This window comes from Podarcis melisellensis, assembly GCF_964234715.1.
Source record: "Podarcis melisellensis genome assembly, chromosome: 10".
Lineage (NCBI taxonomy): Eukaryota > Metazoa > Chordata > Lepidosauria > Squamata > Lacertidae > Podarcis > Podarcis melisellensis.
Window position 1 is genome coordinate 28799514 of NC_138542.1, and position 16801 is coordinate 28816314.

General features: G+C 43.5%; 1 protein-coding gene across 1 annotated transcript in view; it reads right to left on the reverse strand.

Annotated features, from left to right (window-relative positions):
* The window catches only part of LRIG3 (leucine rich repeats and immunoglobulin like domains 3), a 55453-nt gene that overhangs the window by 6675 nt on the left and 31977 nt on the right, over nucleotides 1–16801 (reverse strand). Inside the window, exons 4-13 of the mRNA XM_081928004.1 lie at nucleotides 15970–16104; nucleotides 15321–15464; nucleotides 13972–14115; nucleotides 13572–13715; nucleotides 13021–13164; nucleotides 12140–12220; nucleotides 10343–10414; nucleotides 9150–9221; nucleotides 5207–5370; nucleotides 758–1078 (exon numbers count right to left, since the gene is read on the reverse strand). Coding sequence (XP_081784130.1) covers nucleotides 758–1078; nucleotides 5207–5370; nucleotides 9150–9221; nucleotides 10343–10414; nucleotides 12140–12220; nucleotides 13021–13164; nucleotides 13572–13715; nucleotides 13972–14115; nucleotides 15321–15464; nucleotides 15970–16104 — 1421 coding nt within the window. The remainder of the gene's footprint in view (nucleotides 1–757; nucleotides 1079–5206; nucleotides 5371–9149; nucleotides 9222–10342; nucleotides 10415–12139; nucleotides 12221–13020; nucleotides 13165–13571; nucleotides 13716–13971; nucleotides 14116–15320; nucleotides 15465–15969; nucleotides 16105–16801) is intronic.

Consider the following 16801-nt stretch of genomic DNA (forward strand, 5'->3'; position numbering starts at 1 on the left):
TGTTTGCTTTGCTATCAATTCTGTTGCTGATTCTCTAGTTTATTTGGGGATAGATGAACCTGTCAATATCAGTTTCTCTCGGTGTGCCTTGTTTCTTCATCAGATTTTTTTTATGTAAAAAAACTGTCTGCATGAAAATCTGTATGCAATTCCTGCCGATATGCACATTCTGCATTCATACTGTGATTTGAGAAAGGCACCACAAAATTTGTAGATGTGCATATTTTGAATGATTGCTGCCTTCTGGTTTATGCATTAATTCTGGGAGTGTGAGTTGTGTGAATTTCTCCCCCATGATACTGTATTTCATTTTACTTGAATATTTGACTGAATGCTCTCTTTAACTGGGTATATCTTGGATGACAATTCTTTGAATCTTTAATGAACCAAATGCAGTCTGCTTTATATAAATAATTTCTAAAGAATCAAATGAGGTTTAACAGGTTGTGACGTACACAACTCGGGAAAACATATATATGAATTAATCTTATTTTAGACAGACCATATTCATTCACAGTTCACTCCAAGGTTAATTCTGGGACAACTTTGTTGGATATAACCTACTGAATCCCAGATATATATATATATGGTTTTGGTGCATTCAAATAGAATGTGCTTTCACATTTGTTCCCCTTGTGTCCAGAGAAGGCAGCCAACAGCATCTCAACTTCCAGTATCCAAATATTTCGGGTGATGCCTTTTGGATTACATATGATATGATTTTTGTTTAATATACAGGTAATCTCAAAATGCTTACTGTTCACTGTGAGTTTAGCTTTGACAGAGTAGGATGAGCCAAAGTGATTTGAAATAACACACTGGTATTTCCCCTCGTTGCTGAATTCCACATTGCGCAGCCTAAGAATGGTGGTATATTCCATCACTTCGCCGCCCTGTGCCCTGAGATGTGCGTAATTCTCCATTTCAGCATCATGCAGCAATTCATTGTCCTTCTTCCAAGCAAAAGTCATCGGGGAATCGCTGCTGCTGGCGGCTGAACATATAAAACTTAAATTGGAACCTTTGATTGCTGACTGAGTTTCAGGCTGTACAGTTATCTGTGGCTTCGGAAAATCATCTGTGAATATAAGAGCAAAGGGGGGGGGGGGGAGAAACGAATTGCAATAAGCTCAGAGACGAAAGTGAGAGACCAGACTAGACCTTTAATTATAGGTTTGGAAGAATCAAGTACTTAAAAGAGATATGATGCAGATTTCCAATCAGCAGTCTAAATCATGGGTGGCGAACCTTTGATTCCAACTCCCATCATCCCTGACCATTTGCTACAGTGGCTGGGGCCTGATGAGAGTTGCAATCCAACATCATCTGCAGGGCCACAGGGCCCCCCATCCCTGGTCTAAATTGTACTCTTGAGGGAGGTTCTTTTACCAATAGCTGGGGAAGCGGGTGACGCTAAACCACTGAACCTCTTGGGCTTGCCAGTCGGAAGGTTGGCAGTCAAATCCCCACGACAGGGTGAGCTCCCGTTGCTCTGTCCCAGCTTCTGCCAACCTAGCAGTTCGAAAGCATACCAGTGCAAGTAGATAAGTAGGTACCTTTCCGGTGGAAAGGTAAACGGCGTTTCTGTGCGCTCTAGCTTCTGTCAGTGTTCCGTTGCGCCAGAAGCGGTTTAGTCATGCTGGCCACATGACCCAGAAAATTGTCTGCAGACAAACACCGGCCAACAGCATCTGGTGGAACACTAGTTCTCCATCTCAGGTCTACAGAGTAACTTTGTACTTGAGTTCATCTCAGAAACTGTGTCCGTCAAAGGCACCATCCTTTCCCAAATAAGGAAGCAGCACACATACACAAATGGATCCTCTGTTTCTTGTCTACAGAAAGAGGGCGTTGCTGGATTGGCTGGGGCAAGCAAGCTCAGGCCTCCCATTCCCTCTGATGTTTGGTCATGCTGCTTCCGCATGTGGTTGGGGGTAGGTGGGGCTAAGGGAAGATAAACAGGGCTCTACTGAATCCCATTGGGAAACTGTTGTACTCTGAACACTATAACGTTTTGACCAATCAACTAATGTTTAGCATTTCACTCATGAAGCAGAAGTACATTCCAACTGCAATTCTCTATGCATTTATCTGGCAGCTGAGTCCTACTGAACTCAATAGAGCTTGTTTCTGAATAGCCTAAGATTGTACTGCCAGTTTCCACTGCTTGTCCGCTATTGGCTTTGCCACTCTGTCAAGGGAGTAAGAGGTGGCATGTTAAAAGTCAGGTTCCTGGCCTGGTGTAAAATTTCATTGCTTATAATCGCAGCAACTTCCATATTGCCTTTTCACCTTTGGGTTGTGCAGCTTTGGCCCAGGGAATACCAGCTGACAACTTCTATTGCATAATCATATGCTGATCATACACAACAATGCATCAGCGAGATTATTTTATATTTTAAATCTCATTTTCACCCTCTTCTTTTTTTTGAAAAATTGCCTTTAGGTCTGAAATTTATCATCTTTTGATAGCCGGGAGAAGTACAAATTACATCAATTTCGAATTATAAGGACAAAGGAACCGGTAAGCACACAATTTCATTTTGTTAAAATGTCCCGTTTCTGTTTCCTCGTCTTCTTTTCTTCCCAGAACTTTAACCTGGCATGTTGAATTAGCTTCTAAAACCACATACACACAGAAAGAGTTGTTTTCATTAAATTTAGAAAGGCATGTGGTATTTTTCTCCTGCTGAGCAATCATTTTAATGAATGCAAGGATGAATATTTAAATTACTGTCATTCAGCTGCAAGATCTGAGAATTAAGGAGCACAATTCTTCTTGACTAAAAATATATCTTTAAGCAACATTTCCCACTGAAACATTAACGTGATAACTAGGCTATGGAGATCAAAAAGTGTTTATTCAATTCAATTAATTTGTTTAGTCCATTAAAGAAACCAAATTTTTGTCCAGTTTTTGGTATATGCTGCAAAGAAAGTTTAATTCAAACAGTAACTTTCTCAATTAGACATGAGGGATTTATTTTAAAAGTTATTAAGAAGCCATATTGCAAAGATGCTATAGCGTATATATTTGCAATGTACTGCATTCCGGTGCTTCCCTGCTGAATGCTTGTAACATTGGTTCAGCTGAAAGCATGTCTCTTTCTTGTAGAAGTGATTTTTTGTGGCTTAATTTCCCATCTCTAATAATGGGGTCAATTATGCTTTTGGACCTACAGTTTCATTAGTTATATTTTGCAGCTCTTCAGAGCAAGCCATGGTAGGTTTTTCTTTTTACAAAAGCTGCATTTCTGCTGCCCGTTATGCATTCATAAATCATTTTCTTTTAATGCAAGTGTTAACTGTGTACAAAACTCCAGCCCAAGTTTGCTTAGGGCCACCAACTATGGCCATTAACTGTGGCTATGAAAGAACACTTTTGACAGTGGTTCAATGAGCAGCACATTCATGAGCAGCACAAAAATAACAGAAATCCTAAACCTGAACCTTCCTGCACTGGTGTGTTTTTCACTGTAAGAAAGATAAACCAGAGTTAACCCCTCAAATATCCACAATGCATGTCAGATTGTTTGCTCTTTCTGGTCAGTTCCCGTTACCACAGGCTGCCTGCTTCTTTAAAACATGCTCACGTTTCATTAGCTGTCAGGACTGGACAACCTCCCTCCCTTCCATTGTGAACCGAGAGATGCAAAGATATTCTCACTGTGAGTAAGGTGATGCAGCTGCCCTCCAATAGGGTCTAATGAGGAAAGTGCTCACATCATTAGGGCTGGGAGATATATCATCCAAAATCACTTTGAAGTCCATATTAGGATATCCGTTTCATAATTTTTGACTTGGCGATATATCACGAATCATGATGCGTCTGCTATGCCAAAAACGTAACTTGAGAAAAACCATAAAGACAGCCAATGTCCCCACATAAAGGTAAAGGGACCCCTGACCATTAGGTCCAGTCGTGACAGACTCCGGGGTTGCGGCGCTCATCTCGCTTTATTGGCTGAGGGAGCTGGTGTACAGCTTCCAGGTCATGGGGCCAGCAAGACTAAGCCACTTCTGGCAAACCAGAGCAGCACACGGAAACGCCGTTTACCTTCCCGCCAGAGCGGTATCTACTTGCACTTTGACATGCTTTAGAACTGCTAGGTTGGCAGGAGCAGGGATCAAGCAACGGGAGCTCACCCCATCGCAGGGATTCGAACCGCTGACCTTCTGATTGGCAAGTCCTAGGCTCTGTAGTTTAACCCACAGCGCCACCCGCATAATTCCATCCTTATTCAGACACTGTGCTATATCAGTATACAGTATTGTGAAGTTTAGCTGGTGATATATCAACAATGCTGAAAACCAGATACTGCCCAGCCCTACACATTGTTTTGTGGTCCAATCTCTTTCTACTCTCTTAGAAATTAAACTATGCCCAAACAAAATTGATTGTGGAAAAGACATTGGAATTCCCTAATTTTGGGGATGGTAGGTGGAATAATTTTGCTGAGTTGCAAACACACAAAGTGAGTCTGTGAGAAAATATTTCCCTAAAGACCATGAGCTCAATAGAACTTCCTGGGCAGCTGCTAACATGCTGGTCAAAATAGAACGGATGCCTTTGTCCCACCGCTGACTCTTCTCTTTAGGAGGTGGGAACCAGGAATGCTGGAGCTTTGCTAGAGCTCTCAAATGTTCTTAGATGTAGGAGTGCACAAAGGCCATAAAAATGAAATATTGCGCTTAAAGATGACTATGTGGATTTTGTATGTTAACAAAACTCCTGAAGAACGTCTTAACCTCTGCACAATGAAGGTGCTATTCATATTATACATATTCCTGCATTTTTGCATTTAAGAACACTAAGCATGCATCTGTCTAAACATTTCACAGAATGCCAAAATATTTAGAACAATGCTTACCTAAGTGGCATTCACATTTTAAGCCTAGCAGCATATATGCATTTGCCACCACAAACCACTGAGCCTTCTTTTGTACACAATATGCAACTATGCAGTACACAAAACTTAATCCTAAACTGTCGTTCCCCATCTGAAATAAAACCACAAACTTGAAATATCTGCAGTGCAGAGCTCATGAACAGTGGAGGGGGTGGGGTGGGGAAGAGTATTTTAAACAAATAAACAAAACTATTAACCCTCACAGTTCAGGTAATAAAGCTAAAGCTGTTTACATCTGCCCTGAAACAACCATCTAGACGGCAATGAAAAAGGATTACAAAAAACAACAACCTTACCACACACAAAATCTTCTAGGCTGACAGCAAGCACATTCCTCCCTTTTAGTATCTGAGGGTGGGCACAAGTGGCATTGACGAAAGCCTGGAAACTGTTGTCCATCAGCCATTCCGGTAGCCATTTCAGCTGGCAGTCGCACAAAAGGCTAGAAGTGTTTAGGTACCTATAAAACGAAACAGGAGCGGATTCCATTCATAGGAAGCAGAACTTCACAGCTTCCAGAGCAGGAAAGCAGTATTAAATCAAACCCGAAGATAAGTTAAGAACCAAAACTGATCACAAAAATCAACGGTGTTGCACTGATTTATTTATTTCGTTTGCAGCCTGGCCGGTCACAACATCTCAGGGAAGGTTCATGGAAAGGTGAGAATCATGGGCTATCAGGTGTACATGTGTTGGAGGGAACATATTACATGCTTCTTGCTCATCCTGGTCTAACACATATATAAGAACTGAGTGTGGCAGTGTGTACAAGTATCCTGCCTCACTCTTAACCTACCCAGATGTGCTACAAAGCCAGCACAGAAGGATTAACTTTTTATATAAATATAGGAAGCTGCCTTATACAGAATCAGACCATTGGTCCATCTAGTTTGTATACACCTGTATGCCTGAAGAAGCGTCTCCACCCCCATCGTTCAGCCCGGACACTGAGGTGCAGCTCCGAGGGCCTTCTGGCGGTTCCCTCATTGCGAGAAGTGAGGTTACAGGGAACCAGACAGAGGGCCTTCTCGGTAGTGGCACCCGCCCTGTGAAACGCCCTTCCATCAGATGTCAAGGAAGTAAGCAGCTATCTTATTTTTAAAAGACATCTGAAGGCAGCCCTGTTTAGGGAAGTTTTTAATATTTAATGCTGTATTGTTTTTAACACTCAATTGGGAGCTGCCCAGAGTGGCTGGGGAAACTCAGCCAGATGGGCGGGGTATAAATAATAAATTATTGTTGTTGCTGTTGATTGTCCACACTGAATGGCAGTAGCTCCCCAGGGTTTCAGACAGATGCTAGGGATTGAACCCAGAATCTTCTGCATGCAAGGCAGATATTTTATAGCCCTTTCCCTATACAGTGGTGCCCCGCAAGACGAATGCCTCGCAAGACGAAAAACCCGCAAGACGAAAGGGTTTTTCGTTTTTTGCGACGCTTCGCTAGACGATTTTCCCTATGGGCTTGCTTCACAAGACGAAAGCCCATAGGGAAATCTCCGGGGACCTCTTTTAAATGCTGGCGGTGGGGAGCAAAGCCTTCCCCCCCCTCCGGACTTCAGAAGAGGTCCAGGAAGGCCGGCGGGGGCGAAAGGCTTTGCTCCCCACCGCCAGCATTTTAAAAGCGGTCCGGGATAGCAGGGAAGCGCTTCCCGCTATCCCGGACGGCTTTTGAAGGCAGGCGGGGGGGAGCAAAGACTTTTGCCCCCCGCCAGCCTTCAGAAGAGGTCCAAGACCTCTTCTGAAGGCGGGCGGGGGGCAAAAGTCTTTGTCCCCCCTGCCTGCCTAACCGGGGGCTTTTAAATCGCCCCGGGACTGTCCCGGGGCGATTTAAAAGCCCCCGGACGGCTTTTGAAGGCAGGCGGGGGGAGCAAAGACTTTCGCCCCCCGCCGGCCTTCAGAAGACTGGCGGGGTCTATTGAAGGCTGGCAGGGGGCGAAAGTCTTTGCTCCCCCCTGCCTGACCTTCCCGGGAGAGCGGAAAAACGCGCTGCAATTCTCCGCTCTCCCCGACGGCTTTTGAAGGCAGGCGGGGGGGGGGAGCAAAGACTTTTGCCCCCCGCCAGCCTTCAAAAGAGGTCCTGGACCTCTTCTGAAGGCTGGCGGGGGGCAAAAGTCTTTGCTCCCCCCCGCCTGCCTTCAAAAGCCGTCCGGGGGCTTTTAAATCGCCCCGGACAGTCCCGGGGCGATTTAAAAGCCCCCGGTTAGGCAGGCAGGGGGGACAAAGACTTTTGCCCCCCACCCGCCTTCGGAAGAGGTCCTGGACCTCTTCTGAAGGCTGGCGGGGGGCAAAAGTCTTTGCTCCCCCCCGTCTGCCTTCAAAAGCCGTCCGGGCGCTTTTAAATCGCCCCGGACAGTCCCGGGTCTTTGTCCCCCCTGCCTGCCTCTCCGGGAGAGCGGGAAGGCAGCGCTGCGTTTTCCGCTCTCCCGGTAAGGCAGGCAGGGGGGAGCAAAGACTTTTGCCCCCCGCCAGCCTTCAGAAGAGGTCGGGGGACAGACTGTCCCTGGACCTGGTCTGAAGGCGATTTCCATAGGAACGCATTAATTGATTTTTAATGCATTCCTATGGGAAACCGTGCTTCGCAAGACGAAAAACTCGCAAGACGAAAAGACTTGCGGAACGAATTAATTTCGTCTTGCGAGGCACCACTGTACTTAGAGGAGAATGAGGGGGACAGAAACAAAACCTTCCCCTACCTTACCTCACTGAGCTAAATCCTGTGCTGGCTCCCTGGTATCAGAACCAGGGTGGTGGAGGAGGAAATTACTTAAAGAAGCAGAGCCCAGCATGATTAAGGGTTTGGTTTTGCGTCATGTACATGCAGCTGAACAGGTAAGTGTCTAATATAGTCAGTGCCGGACTTATGTATAAGCTAAACAAGCTATAGCTTAGGGCCCCACTCTCTTGGGCACAACCCCCAAAAAATTAAAGAGAAAAAACCCTGGATGTACATTTCCAAAATATAAGATAAAAAACAAATAAAATAAAAGCTACATATAGCAACAGTGTTTTTGTTGTGTAGGCTCCTATGATGTAAGTAATGGGCCCCGTCTGCTAGCCTGTTCCCTAAAATATCACTGGTTTGTTCCTTTCTATATACAGGGTGCCTACATTCTGCATGTGCAAATGGCTTTAGATACCTATTAGGTCCATAAATTGGGATGCAGGTGGTGCTGTGGGTTAAACCACAGAGCCTAGGACTTGCCGATCAGAAGGTCGGCGGTTTGAATCTTCCCAACGGGGTGAGCTCCTGTTGCTCTGTCCTTGCTCCTGCCAACCTAGCAGTTCGAAAGCACGTCAAAGTGCAAGTAGATAAATAGGAACCACTCCAGCGGGAAGGTAAATGGCGTTTCCATGTGCTGCTCTGGTTTGCCAGAAGCAGCTTGGTCATGCTGGCCACATGACCCGGAAGCTGTACGCCGGCTCCCTCTGCCAATAAAGCGAGATGAGCACTGCAACCCGAGAGTCGGCCATGACTGGACCTAATGGTCAGGGGTCCTTTACCCTTTACCTTTACCTAGGTCCATAAATTGCCATATAGCATATATTCAACACACAAAAACTGACAATTTGTTGTTGACAAAGGACAGCTGGACATATACAGGGCCCCATTACCTTCAGTAGCCTAGGGCCTCATCAAACCTAAATCCAGCACTGGGTATACAGTAGTTCAGAGTGGCCCTTGCTACTAGGGGGGAAAGAATTTCTGTCTTTTTATAGGACCAAAACAGAGTATTATTACTTGTTGCGCATAAACTTCTAGAATTATCCTTGCCTTAGCTGTATACCTCAAAATACGTACAGTGGTACCTTGGAAGCCAAACGGAACCCGTTCCGGAAGTCCGCTCAACTTCCAAAAAGTTCGGAAACCAAGGCACAGCTTCTGATTAGCCGCAGGAGCTTCCTGCAGCCAATCAGAAGCCACACTGGATGTTCGGGTTCCAAAAGAACGTTCGCAAACAGGAACACTCACTTCCGGGTTTGCGGAGTTTGTGAGCCAAAACCTTTGAGTTGCAAGGCATTCCAGAACCAAGGTACGACTGTTATTTCCTTTTTCAGATCCACAGGACCTTTTTTCTTAACTGTGCCCTATCTTGTTCAACAACAACGTGAGAAAGTTGCTAAAGGTACTGCTTTTCATAATAAATGCATCATCATTACTACCAATGTCCATTGCTATGATTATGTGATATATTCAAACTTAGCGCACGTCTCATTGGGGCAAACTAGAGACACTTACAATTCTTTAAGTTTCTTCATTTGTGAAAACGTGTTTCCTTGAATTGACATGATGGCATTGTTACTTAGATCTCTGCGGGTGGAAACAAAAGGAAAAGGCAAAATGTGAGCTCAAAAGGCGAACAAAGTCAAAGCAAATTCTCACATTCTGCTAAAATAAAACATGAAAAAGAAGCAGCTTGTACCATATAAGTACCACTACACAGAGGCTCATTTAAAAGATAATATATCATAGAATTGTAGAGTTCGAAGGGACCGTGGGGATCATCTCATTAAAGCCCTGCAGTATAGGAATCTTTCACCCAATGTGGGGCTCAAACCCATTCGGTCTCAGCTGAGCTACCCCTGTTGTATGATTTGACTATATTTCCTAGATACAATGCAATTTGGCAGGGGAATGCCATCTATAGACCCTATGCTGCAACACAGAAAGTCGTCTCATACTCAAACCATCTCTAACTCAGTCTACACTGATAGGCTGCTCCCCGGGTTTCAGAGAAGGCTTTCTTCTCAGCCCTTATTGGAGACTGAAACTGGGATTGCAACTGGGAACTTGGCTGTGCAAAGCTGTTCCTTTGGAGGAAGAACTGTGAGGGGAGAGACTCCATCAGGCAATGCCTCTTTCCACCTGCCTTGCCCCACCCTCCGGTCCAGGGTCTCCTCATAAGGAAGCTGTTCCTGGAGGAAGAACTGTGAGGCGAGAGACTCCATTAGGCAAGGCCTCTTTCCACCTGCCTTGCTCTACCCTCTGCTTCTTAATGTGTATTGTATTTTTTGATGTACTGTGGCTTGCTATTGTTTTATTGATTATAGTTTCGATATTATTGTAACTGTTGAGTGGATTTCTGTTTAACTTTTCTATGTTGATATTATTATTTTATACTATTCTAATGATTGTTGAATGTTACTTTTTTGACAGAGGTTGACTATTATAAAGTTATGTTTTATTATCACATTTTTGTATTGCATTAGATTGTTATAAGATGTACATTTTTTGTTCTTCAGCTTGTAAACCGCCTTGAGTATTGTAAGATAGAAAGGCGGTATACAAATTAAAAATGATGATGATGATGATGATGATGAAAGCAGGAGCTCTACCACTGACCTATATGCCCCCTTTGAAGGTTATCATTGAGTTGGCATCATTGCATATTTTAAAAATTGTCTGGTTCAATGTGATTTTCAACTACTTACAGGTGTTCAAGTGCATCCAGACCAGAAAACGCTTTCTTAGTAATTGACCTAATCCGGTTTCCTTGGAGAAGCCTGGAAATATAAAACACTTAACATGTAACAGATGAAAATGAAATAGATGCATGATTTTTGGAACCGTTAGGAGAGACTCTTGATAATTGCTTTTAAGGCATGTTTTACTGCACTGTGTCTACCTACCTCTCAACACTTTCCTCTCCTAAATATATACATGTATTCTGCTTCAGTTACTGGAGAGATGAAGGCATGTTCAAAGTCTTTTAATGTATATAATTTGGTGAAGCTTTTTTTTTTTTTTTTGGCAAGGGTTGCCAGCCAATTTATTTCTACATCTGTGCATTGTGAAGAAAATCTTTGCATTCTAACAGAGCCATTGCCTCTGGATTGCCCTGCCAAACATCTGCCCTTGTCTGCCTTATGTAGCTTTCCACTAACATTACTGCCTCTAATTTCTACTCTGAAGAATCTTGGTGAAAGCTATAAGGACTGATTGCATGACACCATGCATGCAGTTAAGATAATCCAAAGTCTTTTCAACCGAAGAGTATTTGGAAACTTTTTTTGTAATTAATGAAAAGAGAGATGTACTGAAAAGAGGGACACGGGTGGCACTGTGGGTTAAACCACAGAGTCGAGGACTTGCCGATCAGAAGGTCAGCAGTTTGAATCCTCACGATGGGGTGAGCTCCTGTTGCTCGGTCCCTGCTCCTGCCAACCTAGCAGTTTGAAAGCACATTAAAGTGCAAGTAGATAAACAGGTACTGCTCTGGTGGGAAGGTAAACGGCATTTCCGTGCACTGCTCTGGTTCACCAGAAGCGGCTTAGTCATGCTGGCCACGTGACCCGGAAGCTGTATGCCGGCTCCCTCAGCCACTAAAGCAAGATGAGTGCCGCAACCCAGAGTCGGCCACGACCGGACCTAATGGTCAGGGGTCCCTTTACCTTTACCTTACTGAAGAGAAGCACATCAAGGAAGGCCGGGTTAAATTAAGGTGACTCCAAAGAGCAAATCAAGAAAAAATCCTGGTGTTTCTGGACTTTTGCTCCAAGGTTTCATAGGATGTGTTAATTCCCACTCTGCCTGCCTCCACTTTAGCTAATTTCGTCTTTCCTCATTACCCTTCTCCCTCCAACTATAAGCTAAATAAAGCAGATTAATATGAGAATCAAGCTTCTGCTAGCTTTGCACTGTTGCAGCTCAGACCTCAGCAGAGAGGGCTGTGTCAGTGAAGTAGAGTGGTACCCCGGAAGTTGACCAGAATCCGTTCCGGAAGTCTGTTCGACTTCCAGAACCTTTGGAAACCAAGGCGTAGTTTCTGATTGGCTGCAGTAAGCTCCTGCAGCCAATCGGAAGCCATGGAAGTTGTGTCAGCTGTTTGGGTTCCAAAGAACATTTGCAAACCGGAATGCTCACTTCCGGGTGTGCGGCGTTCGCGAGCCCAAACCTTCAACTAACAAGGTGTTTGGGATCCAAGGTATGACTGTAAATGTTAACGTACAGCCAAGCACCCTAGTGGCCAAATCCACCTTACAGATGACTTCCAGCTTCCCTCAACCACTAGCTTCCCTCAACCACTAGCTTCCCTCAACCACTTGCAATACTAGCAATCTTTTCTTTCCCATCCTTCCTGCCTAGTCCTTCTTTAATCTTTACTTTTGCCTCCATTGCCTCTCTCTAATGTGCGAAAGCGGAAAGAGATCTGGAAGGACAATAGCAGCTGGGGTGGGATGGGGAATACAGAATCTGCATTTGAAGATAAAGCAGTAAGTTGTACTTACAGCCACCTAAGTTTGTCAAGTCCAGAAAAGGCGCCATTCATATCTTCAATTGTCCAGGAGATTTCATTGTTTTTAAGATCCCTGTTGAAAGAAATAGATAAGTCAGATCCAGGGTCTTCAAAGTGTACAAGTAAGTTTAAATCACAAAAGCAATTGATTCCTAGAAGGAAGCACATTGGGAATCCAGCGGCATGTTCACCCCTAGCCTAAATGTTTTACCCAACTGGAAACCCAGGAAATTGGTTACTCTTTCCAAACACAGTGCTTAGAAGCACCCTCTTAAAAGTCGTTTTCAAAAGCAGCAGCTGCATGTCATAAAATCAGCAAAGTAAAGCAGCCCTGCTATGTCATGATTTTACTTTTTGTTCAACTGATCATATGACATTTTTATTTTTCCCACGCCTGTTGTGAGGAATTATTCTAAAATGTGAAGTATATATACAGTGGTACCTCGGGTTACATACGCTTCAGGTTACATACGCTTCAGGTTACAGACTCCGCTAACCCAGAAATAGTGCTTCAGGTTAAGAACTTTGCTTCAGGATGAGAACAGAAATCGTGCTCCGGCAGCGCGGCGGCAGCAGGAGGCCCCCATTAGCTAAAGTGGTGCTTCAGGTTAAGAACAGTTTCAGGTTAAGAACGGACCTCAGGAACGAATTAAGTTCTTAACTCAAGGTACCACTGTGTGTGTGTTTGTGTGTGTATGAAATAAAATTGAAACAGTTAAAGTAGCTTCAACAGTTGTTGTCAATGCATATCAATGGCAGCAGAGACGAAACCTTCCTTGTATCAAGATGTATTCATTGTTTAGAATTCCTTCACATTCATCTACACTAAGATAGTCTTGGTATTGTAGAGAAAAACCCTACTATGAAACTTACAAAGTCTGCAAACTCGATAGTCCTCGGAAGGCACAATCGGCAATGTAGCTCACTCTGTTGTTCCCAACATTCAACCTCACAAGTAGGCTTAAACCAACAAAGCTTGAATCCTCTAGCCGGGTTAAATGATTATAAGTTAAGTCCCTGCAAGTTTGAGAGGGGGAGAAACGTTTGCTTTAATCAGAATTAATAAGGAACCCAAACCCAATTCACAACTCGTCCCCTGATTAAGTTCAGCCTGATTATTTTTGATATAAGCTTGCACATTATTTTCCATTACACAGAAAATAGCAGAATGGGCTTCCTTATTTAAAAAATTACAGTAACGAAAGACCAAACATAACTTTTATGAAGGGGGGGGGGGTGGAACGCAGTTGGCTTCAGCTCCTCACAACAAAATATCATTGCATTAACTAACACACAAACAGCTGTTGCCACCTTTAGAAAATCTTGTTACAAAAAAATTCACAGCTCACTGGTAAGCTGCTCATGCTTTGGCTTGTACCCTGCTCTTAAAAATGGAAGGGTTTAAACACAAAACTACTACTCACAGCTCACTGAGTTTTTGGCAAAACTCCCAGGCATCAGGGCTGATTCTGCTGATAGCATTTTGGCTAAGATGGAGCTGCTGCAACATCAGCAACCCATAAAGCCAGCCTTTGGTAATCTCTGTTAGGTTGTTATGATCCAGCTGCCTGTACACACACACACACATACATAGAAACAGAAAAAGGGGGGGAACGACCTTAAGTTTCATATGAAAACTTAAAAATCAATACATAACAAGAAGAAATTAAGGCTCTTCCTAGTGGAAACAGAAGCCAGAAAAGTTTTACAGGTTTGTGGGTTGTACATTTATATATTGTTAGCATCGCAGTTACTCAAAATAAGCAATGTACTAAGGGATTCAAAAATGGTTATTTTTTGAAGACTATGGAAGCGTATACTTACAGGATTTCCATGCTACTTAATCCCCAGAAAGCTCCATCCATGAGCCTAGCTAGCCCATTTCTTTGTATTCTTAAAGATTTCAAAGAAGGAAGTCCTTGAAATGTAAGCCCATCTATTTTTTTAATTTTGTTACGGTTCATTTCTCTGAGGGGAAAAAAAAGAGGTCCAAGTTAACTAAAATAAGTTCAGACTTCCCAGCATATATACACTGAGGTCCAGCACTGAGGGCCTTCTGGCAGTTCCCTCACTGCTAGAAGCCAAGTTACAGGGAACCAGGCAGAGGGCCTTCTCGGTAGTGGCACCCGCCCTGTGGAACGCCCTCCCACCAGATGTCAAAGAGAACAACTACCAGACTTTTAGAAGACATCTGAAGGCAGCCCTGTTTAGGGAAGCTTTTAATGTTTGATGTATTACAATATTTTAATATTTTTTTGGAAGCTGCCCATATATATGGGACGCGGGTGGTGCTGTGGGTTAAACCACAGAGCCTAGGACTTGCTGATCAGAAGGTCAGCAGTTCGAATCCCAGTGACAGGGTGAGCTCCCGTTGCTCGGTCCCTGCTCCTGCCAACCTAGCAGTTCGAAAGCATGTCAAAGTGCAAGTAGATAAATAGGTACCGCCCCGGCGGGAAGGTAAACGGCATTTCTGTGCGCTGCTCTGGTTCACCAGAAGCGGCTTAGTCATGCTGGCCACATGACCCGGAAGCTGTACGCAGGCGACCTCGGCCAATAAAGCAAGATGAGCGCTGCAAACCCAGAGTTGGGCACGACTGGACCTAATGGTCAGGCGTCCCTTGACATATATATATATATATATATATATATATATATATATATATATATATATTCTGGGCTGCTCCTCTCTTGGTACAATCAGAACGTCAAAGTGTGGCCCCACAAATTGTTGATTACGTACGTTGCTTGTAGCGATATGGAACAGTAACAAATAAAAGCCAGATCTTCCTGAGGTACCAGGATAACATTGTGAGCAGCAACAGTACGTTAGCATTCTGAGGGGCATTACTCAGGGCAAAGCAAGCAGATCATATCCACCTGAAACCTTAGGACAGGGATGTTGGAAATTGTGATCTCCATTGGGTTGTTGGTCTACAGGTCTCATCATCCCTGACAACTGGCCACACTGACTGCAGCTGATGGGAGCTGGTGTCTAGCAACATCTGGAGCACAACCAGTTCCTCATCCTCGGTTTAAAACATGAATGCATCATGAGAACTATGCCTCTGTTCTATCTAAAGCTTTCCTGCCTTTATGTGGTTACTACTGAGGTTGATGCTCAACCGCTGCCAGAAGCCTGCAAGACTAATTTAAAACAGTTAGGCTGTACTCACAGATGCTGGAGATGAGGGAGTTTAAACATCTTCTGTGGGATGGCTGAAATTCGGTTCCTGTTCAGCTTTAATACTTGAAGTGTGCTAGACAGGTTGTCAAAAGTGCCTGGTTCCATGGAGATTATTCGATTATTATTAATGTGGCTGTGGAAACAATGACAGTTAGCAACTATGGAAATTATAGCAGATTTCATACCAAGACCTCATTACCGACTACGTGGTAACTGCTAATCCTAACTTAAGAACTTAATAACCGCTTTAAAATATCCCCCACCTCTGTCAACCTCCAATCGGTGGTTAAGGGGAGCTTTGAATGGAAACATACATTTTGCCTTCAGCCAAAGTCTATGGTAATAGCAGACAGGAAATAATCAGCACTGATCCAATGGCAAATATAATTTAAATTCTGAAATAATATTTCAATGACTGAAAGATATTCTGCCCTTCCACTCGTAGAAGGGACCATTAGATTCAACCCAATGTCTTTATAGGACAACTATTATTTTTTAATGAAAACATCACACATACTGAAAGGGCTGTTTTTACTTTAGTCTACTACTTTAACTATGCTTATCAGACAGTAAATTAATATATGATTTTAGAACTCAAGATGTAATGAAAGCTTTGTCTTAAATAAAGTTAAACTTACATGTACTTGAGCATCAGAGAAGGAAACGACTCCGCCTTAAGCACAGAAATATTGTTGTTGCTCAAGTCCAAAGTTTCTAGAGACTGGAATGGTTTCAGGTCTTCAGGCAAGATGTCTGTAATCTTGTTACTTGTCCTAAATTAAAATTTGCATGTCAAATTTAAGGCAGTTTCCAGACAAGTAACGAAATGATTGTACTTCCCAAGAACTTAAGGAAAAATAAAAAGTTTTGTCAGAATGAAGGTAGCAATCCTATATTCATGCTCCTGGCCATATGTCCCATTGAACTCCACGGAGCTTATTTCTGACCAGACATGGAGAAAACTGCAATGTCAGAGCCACACATAAAAGCAAAACAACATAAAGATTATGGAGGGTTGGTGGAGTCTCTGGTGTGCATTGGGGCAGGGGGGATGCAGGGGGAAATGAATGGAGGGGAAGTCTCAACATTTCCAACCCCCTCCCCCCCAAAAAATCACATACAAGGAACCATGAGCAAAAGAGGCATAGCACACAAAAAGAGAAGTGGGGAGGGAACTATTAAGATGCAGAAAGCTCTGAACACATGGAAAAGCCAGAGAAAAATGATAAAAACATGAGAGAACAGAGCAGCTAGTCAGACGGATGAGCTTGAGCAATGTGCAAAGAACAAAACATGGGGAGGAAATCAAGAAGAGGAGGACAAACAAAACATGAACGTCTTTGGAATTAAGAAATTTATAATTAATACCACCAGGAAAAGAACAAAAAAAGGAAGAGGTAATGTAATGTAAGGCAGGAGAACAAGAAGCAGAATTCAGGAGCCAAAGAAGGGAACTCTGTGACCTTGGGA